At 32.6% G+C, this 15,742-nt stretch overlaps 2 protein-coding genes across 3 annotated transcripts in view; one reads left to right on the top strand and one right to left on the bottom strand.

Annotated features, from left to right (window-relative positions):
• The window catches only part of LOC134690729 (fibrocystin-L-like), a 40,928-nt gene extending 34,002 nt beyond the window's left edge, over window positions 1-6,926 (bottom strand). The window contains exons 1-6 of the mRNA XM_063550767.1: window positions 6,679-6,926; window positions 3,045-3,240; window positions 1,218-1,326; window positions 805-868; window positions 425-524; window positions 66-116 (exon numbers count right to left, since the gene is read on the bottom strand). Of these exons, the coding sequence (XP_063406837.1) occupies window positions 66-116; window positions 425-524; window positions 805-868; window positions 1,218-1,326; window positions 3,045-3,240; window positions 6,679-6,766 (608 nt within the window). The 5' untranslated portion in view covers window positions 6,767-6,926. The remainder of the gene's footprint in view (window positions 1-65; window positions 117-424; window positions 525-804; window positions 869-1,217; window positions 1,327-3,044; window positions 3,241-6,678) is intronic.
• Window positions 6,927-9,742: 2,816 nt separating this feature from the next.
• The window catches only part of LOC134690717 (NCK-interacting protein with SH3 domain-like), a 36,804-nt gene continuing 30,804 nt past the window's right edge, over window positions 9,743-15,742 (top strand). For both annotated transcript variants that reach the window (XM_063550755.1, XM_063550746.1), the window contains exon 1: window positions 9,743-9,932. In XM_063550755.1, coding sequence (XP_063406825.1) covers window positions 9,762-9,932 — 171 coding nt within the window. In that variant the 5' untranslated portion in view covers window positions 9,743-9,761. The remainder of the gene's footprint in view (window positions 9,933-15,742) is intronic.

Here is a 15,742-nt window from a genome sequence, read left to right as displayed (position 1 = left end):
ATGTACCAGTGGTGTTGTTAAAGAAGGGAAAACTGTTTTAAAGGTTAACGAATAATTCAACTTACAATGTATCATTCTCTCCACGTAATTCACACAACTGTGCATGGGCATATACTCTGTAAAAATCAAAAGTGAAATTAATAATAGCTAGGTTAAATACTTTATATAATAACTATAAGGATAATATAAGGTACCACTTTTTTTCAAAACAAGTGCAGCAATAATTGAAATATTTTTTAAAACCTTAGAAGTAAAAATTTGTATGAACTGATTAAAACGAAATCCCTTTTATTGAAATGAGGAATCTGAAACTGTAAAATAAATAATTATACAAAACAACAGTCAATTATTATTAAGTTGCAGTAACAAAAGCTCTCCAAAATAAACAATATGGAACACCATGTGCTAATAAATATGTACTAACCTCAAAATTCTTTCTGTAACACCATTTGTGATTTCATCAGATGGTACATTGCTTCCATACACACCAGAATAAATTTTACCATATAATTTTATGATTACACCTAAGAATAATAACACAAATATTAACTGATGGTTTAAAAAATATCAAAATATTCATGTTATACACTAAATTACATCACATTTCAAACAGTAAATCTATAAAATAAATACCATCACACAAAAAGCTTAGGCATAAAAATAACAGTTATAAAGCACCAAAAAATCTTTATCAGCTGCTGTATTGAACATATTGATGGAACATCATTGGCGTTTTTAGATATTTTTAAAATGACTGAACAAGTAAAAAAATCATTACACAGCACAATATACTTTATAAATTACCTGGCAGAGATGCCTGGGAGATAGGCTCAACTTGTGTAATCGTTGGTGTAACGCTCTGTGTAGCCTGAAAAGAGTAATGCATAGCATTAGGAGCAGTCCTAGCTTAATACATATTATGCTAAATCAAGTCTCATATCAAATTTTCACAAAGGTCGTGTAAAATTATAGATAGTTTGTCTTTTTTAATATTTTACTTAATTGTGAGGTTATGAGGTTACATCTGAACTAAAGTAATCAACCTATTGACCTCTCTGTTTATAAACAATAATAACATAATTATTTAAGATTTTAAGACTATTCATTGAAATTTCAGATACCAAATAATTGAGCTCTTATATACTGTAGTTGGTAAGAAATTTGTTCTAACTTGTCTTTTAGTTTATAGACCTATATTAATGCAGGTTATAACTTACAGTAAATCTACAATCTCCACTGTTAGCATTACCATTGCAGTGATCACTCAACGGAACATCTTTTCCATCAACTGATACTCTAATATAGTAATCATCTGCCACCATACGCCTAAAACACAAGTAGTATTTCTCCTTTAGTTTATAACATATAGATCAATACAAATAAATTTCAATCACTTTCAATATTATGTCTATTATATTACTGAAATTCAAATCTATTAATTGTGGAACTTTTTCTGAGTATAAAACTATCATACACCATACAAGATAATATGCAATTACAAATATTCAAGTAAAAAAGAGAAGATTTAATGAGAGTAGCAACCTTACATCATGATAAAATCAAAGCTGAAAAGACTTCTAGAGGTCCTTTATTCTGCTCTTTTTCTTCATACTCAAATTTATCCAAACTATTTGTTTTGAGGTGGATTAGAATATTTGTTTTGCTAATAATACGACTCGGTTGATTGTCAAAGTATGTAAGTCTGTGGCTGATTAACAATATGGTAGGACATCACCATAATATAAAGACCCTTAAATCAAGAGTTTAATTTGCAATTTATTCTAATATAGATCTTAAAAACTGAAGCAACAATTGTTTGCCACAATTATTAATAAGGGAGCTACCATTTGATTTTTATAGGGGGGCTAGGATGAAAAATTTTGTCCTGCTTTTTTTTTTAGTTGTAATCTCTGTCCTGCCTTTTTATTTTTTACTCTTATCGGTCCTGCCTTTTTTTTTACTGGTTTATCCTGACTTTTTTTGTCATCCTGCCTTTTTGTTTTGCCAAGATGCTCATCCTGCCTTTTTTTTTTAACTCAAAACTCCTGTCCTGCCTATTTTTTTCAAATTTCATCCTAGCCCCCCCATAAAAATCAAATGGTAGCTCCCTAAGTAAAAATTGATGTCATAAATTAAGTGAATTCTAATATTATAAACATTTATATTATTTAATGCCCTTTCTTTTCTCTTTGATTTAACACTTTAAATTAGATACCAAATGTAAATAGACTTTCATTTAACTGTTAATTTTAATAATTATAAGTTTGCATGCTATGGTAGAGGACATGGAACTTAGGTCAAATTTTGTTCAAGGTTTTATATAATGTATGATACATTTTATATAAACAAACGTAGGGATTATTAATAATTAACAGAATACATGTTATGTCAAAATCTATACTCAAAATGTTCCACATTTTAGGTACTGTTTATGTCAAGTTTTTGACATAGTAGTTCAATTTTCAAAAATCTTATAGCTGATACTACTTTATATGTATACCTTTGTTATAGTATTCTAACACAGGCACTTGTTCTAAGTGTCTGTGTATTCTATTAAAGCTAGTAGTAATCCTTTAATTAGAATTATAAACATTTTTCTGTCCAATACTTGTTTTATATTATATTAAAGTATAAGTTAGGTAAAACATTTCAGACACAAGTGCATATTATTCCAGAAATCTGTATGAAATCAGAATTGTATAAGAAATTTGTTATTATGAAAATATTACCTTGGCCATTCCTTAGGCAAAGGGAAACAGGCAAATTTTGAAACAAGGAACCAGAATAAATCGCAAACAAGTATTTGCTTTCTAAAAAAAAGCTTGTCTAAAGATTTTGGAGAATTTGGTTTACTTCTTGTCACTCAGGACTGAGGTAGTTTTCTAGAACCAATTCCGTTAAATTTATTTTCTGTATAGTTAAGAAAAAAGCAAATCAGCAGAAAACGGTCATAATTCGTAATGTCACATAAAAATTATTTTTTAAAGTTGTATCGTACCATATATATCTCCTACTTGTAGAAGAAATAACAATGGTGAACTTACTGAGGAGTATAGCACATGATTTGTACTTCTGTTGAACCATCTTTGTGGACAGGACAATCATAAACTGCAGTTGATGAGACCAGCTTTATTTCATTCCCTTCGTTGTACTGGTCCTCTGAAAACCCTTTTCCATCTATCGTTAGTCTCGTTTCTCCATTTAGACCTCCTTTATTTGGTGTCACTCCATGCACAGTTACTACAATACATAAAACACTTAAAGGGTGGACTTTCATCGATTCACAATCAGGCAAAACGATTCTAGAGAATAATATGCTACGTCTATTTGCCAAAGCCTCATCTTACGGTAACTTTGTCTTTTATAATTTATGTGTTTTATTTCCAATTAAGAGAGCTGTATGAATTGTATGAGGTATAAAGATGTCTATTCTGCTGTTTCGTGTCTTATTGGGTTTCGGTCTCATTCAAGTTTACCATCTACTTCTATTATATATGTGTGCAGGAACATATTTATTGAAATATTAGATAACCTCTTCCCAGATGTGTGTTAAAGAGAGGCCATGTTGACTACTACCCACCATCAAAACAGAAACCCCAAATAAAAAGGAAAAGTCGCATAAAGAAAACATTGAGCATTCCACAAGGTTCAAATCAAAGATCGATATTTGAATAAATACATAATATCTAATTTACCCGAACATTTTAAGTGGTTTGATTTAACTATTGCGTGTATCAAAATTAATGTGACTTCACATCCGATGTTTTTTATAGATAGGTATTAAAATGACCATAAAATATTTACATGTAAGATTAATGGATAAGATTTACAATTATTTCAATTTAATCAAGTGACGAATCAAAATCCTTTTCTAACGTCATTTCTATTTTGTTCTATGTCCCTTGAATAAGATACAGAATTTAGTCTGCTATCTAAATAAATAGTGTCTATCTTAGACTTTGCATTCAGACACTTCTATTGGCAAACAAGTATTCAGGTGGACCCTTTAGATACCCAGTAAATAAACAAAAGGTCAGACATGAAAAAAACAATAAAAATCAATGATTCAGCAATAATGTCATCACGATTTCGAAAAAAAACACCAAGTCCGTCTTAAGCAGTGATGTAAGGGATATACGGGCTAAAACAAAAAAGTTATAGAACAGGAGCCTGTTATCATGCGATATACAGACTGATATACATATTTCAAATGACTTGGGTTGAAACTTTAAATGTTGCATCCGATATATTAACACGCAACAAAGTTAACCAAATGTGTGCTTTTTATCAAAATAACCATTATACCTAGATTTAAAGAACTATTAACGTTTATTATGTCAGAATTAATATTATTGTAATGAAATTTGAAGCGGCATATTGTTTTCGGGGAGGGTCGGTTAGGTAATAAATTGAATGTTGTTCCCTTTTGCCAGATTTTTAACAACGATTTTTGGTTATAGACGAACCCGACCCCAGTTAGAAGCGGGACGATCTCTTACTTAATATTTCTGAGTAATAATCAGAACATTACTTCTCGTTATGAGACCCGGGGTCCATGTATCTCGAGTTCATATCGGATGAAGTTGAGAGCCATATCATTGGAGCCTGGAATCCTATTATGTGAGCCTGGTGTCATATCAGTGGAGCCCGGAGTCCAAAGCATTGCTAAAACAAGCTAGCAACCGAAAATTGAAGCCTTGAGCTCAATGATTTAAAATTACGAAGGAGATTTTTATATATTTTTGTATGTTGGAGAAGGAATTATTTATTTCAACGATATCCGTAGCAGGACGATTATCATGACGTAATCATACCGCACAATATTTCAGTGTTGCCTAATATTTAAAGTTTGTTTCTTGTCTATGCGTTATGTATCGTCCAAAATAAGAACCAACTTATTCGTCCGGAATATGCATGAAATATGTGTCACTGGACGTTTATCAACCAACAATCAATCAATCATGAGAAAGATTTGAAGGCGACAGTGAATTGGAAGAATGAAATAACTTTTATATATAATATATATAATAAATACACGTATAATGGTATTTCAATTTTAGTTCTTTTTCCATGTTAGCTTTTTCCAAGGCTCCTATCACAAACAGGTGTTAGCTTTCTAGAGAAGAGACCGTGTGTCCACGTACACTTGTAAAGCTGTAACCTATTACTGTCATAGTATATGTTCCTGTTAGAACATATTACTAGTATAATTTTTTTCCTCGGAAGGTATAGAACCATTGGAGATTTTTTTTATATAGAAATGTCGTGAACAATGAGACAGAATTTTTTTTTTTACTGAAATGCGAGTATTCGCAGTGTAACTTACTGAGTCGTTATTTAATGATAAATTAAGAAAAGTTATGACAGAACTTGTTTAAAAGCATACCACCCCTTTTCAAACTAATTTACGTGCAATATGTACTGAGGGGAGCTAGAGGGACGGTGGTAATTTTGGAATTTCACAATAATTTCTATACTGACTTTTTTATCATTATAAGCAATCTGTGAATTTGTTCAAGTTCTCTCACTCGCGAACGGTTTTTATGGGGATTTGTATTATTTAGTAAAAATGGGCTTTACATCATTTCTTTAAATTATTGATTGTTTATCGGTGTTGACCGTAAAATGTTTATAACCGTTATAAAATTCTCCCGTAGGACTCAAACCAATATAGTAATTGGTACCTACTATCTGTCTGGTAAACACTTAATAATTCAATACTTTTGTTTTCGTTTGAGCTTTAATGTTAAAAGGTTTACTGTTAATAAGACTGTTTAGGAGTGAAATATCTCCGTACGAATATTAAAAATATTGCCGCGGATAATAAATCTTGCATACGAAATAGACGGAGATGGGCCTATGATTGAAGTGTTCCTATATTAACAATATATTCTTGTGCAAATGTAAAAGAAGAAATAACCTGTGTCCAATTAAAAAAATAGAAATAGCAAGAGCAAACACATTTACCTCTGTGGTAGTTTTTTTCTCATCATTAATTTTGAGCATGCCCCATTCTAGCAAACTTATATTAGCTAAATAAAGTATTATAAAAATAATACTGAGAATCAAAAACAAAGAAGAACATAATATCACATGAAGTATAGAAGCTCGGGCTGTTTTCGTTTTTCGTGTCTTATTATTTGGTGTACGAACTATTATTGTTTTTAACGAATTAAAGTGAAGATATAGTATACGTGCACTGATAAGCGCGAAATAAAAAGTAAATTTCTCGACAAACTCAGAATAATATTTCATGCTGGCATCATAGCGCAATAGTTTTCATTTGATTGTTTCGTGGGCGAATGCCGGACAATTCAAAATGATATACACATGAAATAAAAAAAAACTTTGTAAAATATTGCATAAAATTAACAAACAGGCTTTTATATACATAAAAAAGAAATTCATTGGAAATTATACGTGAAGGAGAAAACACCATTTAGAACATACTTCCATCGAAGTGAACTAAGGTTGTATCCATGCTTAGTACAATGATTTGTATAGTCTTACTATACAAATCCTTGCTTAGTACTATACTAGTTTAAGCGACCAACGCTCCGAGGAAAAAAATTATAAAATATAAATTGCAGCAAAACTTATTAGCAAAGAGATTGGAACATCATTATAGTATATTGAAATATAATAAAATAAAAAGTAATAAATCTTAAGATAGCTTACCGGCATCGATATATTTTAATCCAATTACGAAAATCAAAATTGTTGCAAAGTAAGAAATGTTTCCCCCCTTATGTCTGTGTCTTATCATTGTGTTCTGTATTTTGCTACTGAAGAATCTTGTTTTCCACAAATAGATTTATAGGTAACTTTTGATGTCGTCACATTGAATTAATCATTAAGGACAATGGCTTGAAATTAAATTTGTGTAAATAGTATGGATGGATTAAGCTGTGACGATAATTGTTACACAAGAGCACAGGTACCCGCTAATGAATTAACACGCACCGACTTGAACGAAATTCATACCTGTATTTAATACATCAATTACAACAAACAACTAAAGGGGTTTTAGGTAAATAAAAATAATCATGTAATGACCTATAACAATATAATGCCATTATAATATTAATATCATTATAAAAGCTAACCTGTATATTCACACAGTATTTTTAGATATTTAATACGCATTGTCTCATAAGCGGGTTTTCATGCATAAAAGATACAAAAAATAGATCTATGTCATAAACAGTACAAATAAAAAAGGCAAAACAAGACCCTTTTCTACCTTTGAAAAGATATTTATTACAACACAGAATTATACGTGCACATTATCACTTGGTAAACTTAAAGACAAACAAATTCAATAAACAAATTCTGTTCAAAGTAATACCCTTTTCTACCTTTGAAAAGATATTTATTACAACACAGAATTATACGTGCACATTATCACTTGGTAAACTTAAAGACAAACAAATTCAATAAACAAATTCTGTTCAAAGTAATATCAATTCTCAAATTGTTCAACCATTGTTTTTGTCTTCTTCTTCTTCTTCTTCTTCTTCTTCTGGGGTCAAAGGAGTTCTAGGTGTGTGAAGCTCCTGTCAAGGCCTCTGGCAGGATGGTAAGGCTGGCCTTGAGCTCTTCTAGCGTAGCTGCTGTTGTGGCTTTTCCCGGTAGAATGTTCAGTTCCCTGGTTGATCTTGGGAAGAAGGAGTACCTGTATTGGTCTTTTAGAGTGCGCTGTTGGTGTATGCGGTTGCCTCCTCTGGTCCTTGAATCTCCGGGTTTGTAATAAGTTAGAGGGGTCAATATCCACCAATCTATTGCGGAACTTATATGCCATGGTGATATAAAAAAGAAGATGTGGTATGATTGCCAATGAGACAACTATCCACAAAAGACCAAAATGACACAAACATTTACAATTATATGTCACCGTACAGCCTTCAACAATGAGCAAAGCCCATACCGCATATAGTCAGCTATAAAAGGCCCCGATAAGACAATGTAAAACAATTCAAGCGAGAAAACTAACGGCCTTATTTAAGTAAAAAAATGAACGAAAAACAAATATATAACACATAAACAAACGGCAACCACTGAATTACAGGCTCCTGACTTGGGATAGGCACATACATAAATAATGTGGCGGGGTTAAACATGTTAGCGGGATCCCAACCCTTCCCCTAACCTGGGACAGTGGTATAACAGTAGAACATAAGAACGAACTATAAAAATCAGTTGAAAAAGGCTTAACTCATCAGATAGACAAAAAATAAAAGTGGACGTGGCCGGGTACTTATACATCCCGACACAAAAAGACACAATGAACAGATCTGAGAGTACTCGCAGTTATCTGACAGCTAGTTCAAAGCCACTAACAACTAATAAAAAAATCATGCCTCTAAGACTGAGTCGGTCTTTGCAGCGGCGATCTTTAAGAGGCTCCCATCTTAGTCTCTCCATTAAGGAGCTGACAAAACCGGGGGATACGTCTTGGTATTCATTGTACACGAACCTAGCTGCCCTTCTCTGCGCTTGAAAGTTGTTCTAGGTCTTTTTCAAGGTTATGATGGTAAGGGTCCCATATAGTGGAGGCGTATTCCAGGTTTGGTCTGACCATGGTGATGTAGGCGTTAGCTTTGACTTCTGGTTTACACCGTCCTAGGTTCCTTCTCAGAAAGCCTAGTGTCCTTGATGCTTTGCCTACCGTCTGGTTGATATGTGTCTTCCACTGTAGGTCATGGTTTATGGTGACTCCCAGGTATTTCCTATGCTCGACTGCATCTAGTGTGTGACCATGTAGTTGATAGCTCCTTATCAGTGGGTTTCTTTTGTTGGTAATCCGTATCACGATGCACTTCTCAGGATGGAAATTCATCTGCTATCGTTATTCCCACTCTGTTCCAATCGTTTGCAGCAGATCGAAGTCAATGAGACTGGCCGATAGTTAGAAGCTTTGTGTTTTTCTCCTTTTTTGAAGACTGGGACAATGTTGGCAGCTCGCCAGTCGTCAGGAATAATTCCAGTGTCCAAAGATTTCTGGCAGTAAAGTATGGTCAGATATGGTGATATGTGTTCAGCTGCTTCTTTGAGTATACAGGTTGGAATTTCATCAGGCCCAGTGGCTTTGCATGGTCTTAGTCCACGGAGTAGCTTGTAAACCCCCGCCTGGCTGACTCTGATGTTATCCATAGTTGGGTATGGACTTGGTCCTATATGTGGCATGTTATGTATGTCTTCTTTGGTGTAGACAGATTGAAAGGTTAGTGTGAAAAAAAATTCTCTTTACAATAAAAACAGGGGAAATTTATTAACATTGAGTTTCAAAACAGTCTTGTCACGTCTGCATGTATGTTAGCTAAAACAAAGGTTTTTTTTCAAGGTCGAGAAGTCAGTGGTGGAGCCAGAAATTTTCATATGGGGGACCAATTGCCTGCCTGAGAATGGGGTTCACTGTTTTTAATATGGGATGTTATTTACTTGAGACTACTTATACGTGTAAGTACTAGTAGTCTCAGTTCTTATATGGTGAATGTTTTAAATTAAATTCGTTGAAATGAAGTAATATTATATCTTTAGAGCCTGACTTTGTATGGCCACTTTCGACAAGGATTTGTATAATACTATACAAATCCTTGCCTTTCGGTTTCTTGACAGGACTCCGACTAGACTAAGAAACATAATCGTTCATTGTAAAACTGACTGATAGACCACCAAAAACCGTATTTAGGACGCTTTCCCCGAATACGTTTCTAAATTTACTATTGTAGCTTCCGGTAAAAATAAATAAACATTTAAAAATGTACAGAGCTTTGTACGACTATAATTCTACGAGGAAAGGATATTTAACTTTTGTTAAGGGTGACGACTTTAGTCTATTAGACAAGAAGCACGGCGATTGGGTATTGGCTCAAAATGGATTTGGTGAAGTTGGATATGTTCCGGCAACTTATATTAGTAAAGATGAACATGTGAGCATACATCTTTTACAACTGATGTATCATTGTGTGCACAGGAGACACAGTGTTAAATATTGTAAAATTCCTTAAAGGTGTCATCTGAAATGTTGTTTAGCTCCCTTTTTTATATTGCACGGACACAGCGGTATCATAGATATAAGAAGATGTGGTATGAGTGCCAAATTATAAGACAACTCTCCATCCCAGTCACAATTTATATAAGTATGTAATGACTAGTCTTTGACACTGAGCCTCGGCTCACATTGAAGAGCAAGATACAAATGGCCCCCAAAATGACTAGTGTAAATCCATTCAAAAACGGAAAACCAGCGATCTAATCTAATCTATATAAAAAAATGAGAAACACTTTATGAACCACATCAGCAAATGTAAACTTCTGAACTGTATCATGACAGACTTGCATTATCAGGTTGGGAACAACCCCTCAAATGAGTGATAACCCCTTACATGAAAGGGTGGGGTACATATCAAATGATAACAAAGTACAAATGAACACATATGGACCATACTTTGCTATTGGGCTTGTTTCCTATAACTATAGAAAAGTGATAAAATTGTGAATTACTGTAAGAAAAGTTGTAACTACATCTAAAGATGACATTATATTTATCAACATACAAGTGTATGCTACTCTTCCCTAGAAAAAAAATTGAAATTAATAAATTTCAAAGATTATACAACCGTATTTTTGTGTCGTTTCTCGCGTTACTTTTCGCTTCCAAAGTGCATAATGCTGACTGATTTATGGATAATCGTCACCGGCATATTCATAACTTTTGCTTTCAAATAACAAAGAACATCGACCAATAGGAATAGTCAGAAGAAAATGCAGAGAACTATAAGTATTTCTGTAGCAGGTGTAAGAACACTGGCGTGACTTTGGTGTCCCATTTCGTAACGCAAATTTTAGATGATGTAATCTGCTTTGTTGTAATAGAATTCTTAAAAACAATATGCAAATATGAACTCTCGCGAGATGTTCAAACAGGTAATTCAGAGATGATTTACATTCTTGTTTTGTTCTTCGTAATAATTAAGTTAGAAAATGACGTTATCGTTATGAGTTACATTTCACACGAAACAGAAGTCCAGTTATTTATTAAAATTGTTTTTGTCGTTAAGTTCTTATCATTTCTGGTCATACGTGAAACATGTGACTAACATGTGATCACACCCTTACAGCCAGACATACGATATACTAGGTCTAAATATTGTTTTTGTTTCCAACAGGATGTTAGCAAACATAATCTGTAGACTTGTTTCGTCTTATTTAAAAAAGGAAAATACAATTTTCAAAGAGATTGCGCTGGGAGTCTATTATTTTTCATGTGTGCATAATGTTACATACGATCTTGTGTGAAAATGAATGCACAATGACTGGACAAAATCGATTTCAGATTTGACCGACGTTTTAACACACTTCGTTTCCCAATTATGATGTAAAGAGTCCTTGGAAAATTATATCGAAATGACGTCTCTTATCATGGTGCCGATGTTCGTTGGATTGATTTTGCTTCAGCAGTAAATATAACTGGATATTTTAGGTGAATAAAGATAATTTAATAAAAAATACATGATGATGTTAATATACCGTTACACTTGGAATGTACAAAGTTGGTATCTTTGTCACAATTTTTAATTAATTTTTTTTATTCATGTTCTGCAAACACTTTTCAGAAACCCAATAAACTTGTCAAAGGAAAAGTAAACTTTTACCAGGCATGACTTGAAAGGAAGTACTTTATTGATTTTAGCCCACTAAAGTAGGTTAAAATGTGGAAACCATGTAGATGGTGTACAGGTCACAAATATCACATGGTGCCTATTTTAAAGATTTTAATTCCAAGTTAAAAGTTTTTTTCTTTACTGGATTTAAAGAATTTTACATTGCCAATGGTTTGGAATAAATTGTATATAACTGGAATTTCAAAACCAAATATAAATATATTATTTTGGCTAAAACATCAAGATACAACAATTATGGTATCCTGTATCAATGAAGAAAATATGGAAATTTCTGAATAAATCGTACTTGTTGTTTTCAAAACAAGCACATATTTAGGAGTTTTATAAAACTGTTACATTTAAGATGGATTTTAAGAAAAAGTATACTGTTCAGATTATTTTAAGCAGACTTTGCAATAAAATAAAACAAAAAATAATGCTTTCAGTTTCTTATGGTTTCCTGTCGCGTTTAAAAAAAACTTTAAGTTAACATTGAAAATAGATTTTAAATATTAACATGAAGCAAGTAACACTAGAAATGGTGTTCATTTATGTCTTTTGAAATATATTGTGCAAAATAAAGAAAATAAAGATTGGTTTCCTGTTTGGTTTCCTGTCACGTAAACGGTGAATCAAAATGTATAAATTTTTTCTCGAAAAACTCAATTGTTCCATTCATACTATTCTAACACCAACACAACCCACAGAATAAAAGTTAAAGTTTTAGAACTTATAAAAAAGGATACAAAAAGAAACCAAAGGCCGAATACCAAATTATGGTCCATATTTATATTATTAATGAGATTTCTCCTCAAAGAACTTTACATCTGTCTGATATTATACATGTATGGTCAAAATATGTCCAGGAATTTTGTAATATTTTTTGACTTATATCTTCTTTATTATTTAACATAATTTGACCCCTCTTTTAGAAAAAATGTTCTAAATATAATGAATTTTTCCCCTTTTAAAAAGTTGAAGTTCAAATGTACAACATGATCTATAATTTTATACACAAACTAAAAACATGTTAAAGTCAAGCTATGCCTAGCTATGTTCTGGTATCAGAGGTTATTAAAAAGTTCTTATACAACTAGAACTTATCTGTAGTTGACCTAATCCAAAACTACTATTATTGTGTAACAGTCATGACGGTAGTCTCAGAACTTACAATAAACTACTATTATTGTGTAACAGTCATGACAGTAGTCTCAGAACTTACAATAAACTACTATTATTGTGTAACAGTCATGACAGTAGTCTCAGAACTTACAATAAACTACTATTATTGTGTAACAGTCATGACAGTAGTCTCAGAACTTACAATAAACTACTATTATTGTGTAACAGTCATGACAGTAGTCTCAGAACTTACAATAAACTACTATTATTGTGTAACAGTCATGACAGTAGTCTCAGAACTTACAATAAACTACTATTATTGTGTAACAGTCATGACAGTAGTCTCAGAACTTACAATAAACTACTATTATTGTGTAACAGTCATGACAGTAGTCTCAGAACTTACAATAAACTACTATTATTGTGTAACAGTCATGACAGTAGTCTCAGAACTTACAATAAACTACTATTATTGTGTAACAGTCATGACAGTAGTCTCAGAACTTACAATAAACTACTATTATTGTGTAACAGTCATGACAGTAGTCTCAGAACTTACAATAAACTACTATTATTGTGTAACAGTCATGACAGTAGTCTCAGAACTTACAATAAACTACTATTATTGTGTAACAGTCATGACAGTAGTCTCAGAACTTACAATAAACTACTATTATTGTGTAACAGTCATGACAGTAGTCTCAGAACTTACAATAAACTACTATTATTGTGTAACAGTCATGACAGCAGTCTCAGAACTTACAATAAACTACTATTATTGTGTAACAGTCATGACAGTAGTCTCAGAACTTACAATAAACTACTATTATTGTGTAACAGTCATGACAGTAGTCTCAGAGCTTACAATAAACTACTATTATTGTGTAACAGTCATGACAGTAGTCTCAGAACTTACAATAAACTACTATTATTGTGTAACAGTCATGACAGTAGTCTCAGAACTTACAATTGAGATATAATTCATTGCTGTTTTGCTAAAATCTTCAAGATTGACACTTTTCGACTGGGATTGGACACTGCAAATCACATGTTGATACATACACCTGACAATTAGGCTGACATTTAGCACCAACAGTCGACACTGCATTGAAAAGAAACTGAAAGAAGCATGAATGCGTTATCTTGATTTATAATTACTTCATCAACAAAATTCCATGTGTAGCTTTTTCATGTGATGTTCAAATACTACAATATTGCATTAATATCTTAGATAGACATAGGAAGATGTGGTATGAGTGCCAATGAGACAACTCTCCATCCAAATAACAATTTATAAAAGTAAACCATTATCATGATTATAGGTCAAGGTATGGCCTTTAAGACGGAGCCTTGTACATTTTTGGGCTATTACATTTACACTGAGTTAGAAATGAAACAAGTCAATCTACACATGGACATTGATGTGACTCTGACCCCAAAATATTAAAAGCAATCTAAAACATCTCCACTAGAAGTCAATATAAAGAATTCATCACCAAGAACATATACAGAGAAATGACTATAGCACATGATAGCATTTGTAAAACTTCAAAAAGTCCCTAATCTGAAATGGTGTAAAGTTGAATAAAATATTTTAAAAGTATTTTACCAAGAACACTTAGATTCAAAAGACACCGTAGACCATAATCACACAGTCTTATTATTCTTGCCCAACCACAATAGGCAGAAATCGTCATAGTGATTACCTAACCTACTTACCATTTGCTGGATGATTTATTTCTTGCCTATAAAATTTTAACAAATTTCAATTGATGAACACAATTACTAAGATAGTTTGTTAGATAAATGTATGTGATTTTTCTTTTTATATATTTTCTAAAGGTTTCATTATTCCCAATTTTTCTCGATCGCAAAAATTGAAAATTTTTTCGTCGTATTTTGCTATCACGTAGGCGTCGTCGTCTGCCTCGTCGTCGTCGTCCGAATACTTTTAGTTTTCGCACTCTAACTTTAGTATAAGTGAATAGAAATCTATGAAATTTTAACACAAGGTTTATGACCACAAAAGGAAAGTTGGGATTGATTTTGGGAGTTCTGATCCCAACATTTTAGGAACAAGGGGTCAAAAAATGCCCAAATAAGCATTTTCTTGGTTTTCGCACTCTAACTTTAGTTTAAGTAAATAGAAATCTATAAAATTTTGACACAAGGTTTATGACCACAAAAGGAAGGTTGGGATTTATTTTGGGAGTTTTGATCCAAACATTTTAGGAATAAGGGGTCAAAAAGGGCCCAAATAAGCATTTTCTTGGTTTTCGCTCTCTAACTTTAGTTAAAGTAAATAGAAATCTATAAAATTTTGACACAAGCAGTGGCGTAGCTTCCATTGAGGCAATGAGGCAACTGCCTCACTAGTTTTTTTTGGCAAAAAAAATAAAAAAAAATATGAAATATTGTCATGTACTTGACACTTAGTTTTTATTTCAAATAAGAAAATACTAGATCATCGTCTTTTTCTGTGAAGCTTTTTTACGGAAACATACATTGTCGTCCGTCATTGGTATTATAAATTTGTAAAAAGTTGTTGACGATCCAAAATTGGAAATCATGGACAAATATCTTATTAAAAAAAGGAAGACAGTCACTGCAGAATCCATGGATAATATGGATCCGGGTAAATTAATATATAATAGTTCTTTAGTATCATGACAGCATTATATCCGATTAATTGTGTATAGATCTTTAAATTGTGTATGACACAGGCGCGGATTCAGATGGAAGAAAAAATGGGTGAGGTTCGGACCCGGCATACGCCCCCTAAACATGCACTTTTCTCTTTTTTTAGCATTTACTTGTCATTGTTTCGCCCCCTAGTATTTAAACCTGGATCCACCCCTGTGACATACTAATGTGTGTTCCCAATAAAGAAAAAAGAGAAAGTCCGCGGTCGGAGACATATCGGTAGAAATATTTACACCCCCTTTTTGTTTTTA

This window comes from Mytilus trossulus, chromosome 1 (genome assembly GCF_036588685.1).
Source record: "Mytilus trossulus isolate FHL-02 chromosome 1, PNRI_Mtr1.1.1.hap1, whole genome shotgun sequence".
Lineage (NCBI taxonomy): Eukaryota > Metazoa > Mollusca > Bivalvia > Mytilida > Mytilidae > Mytilus > Mytilus trossulus.
The sequence above is the reverse complement of the archived record's forward strand: the minus strand, read 5'-3'. Positions and strand labels throughout refer to the sequence as shown.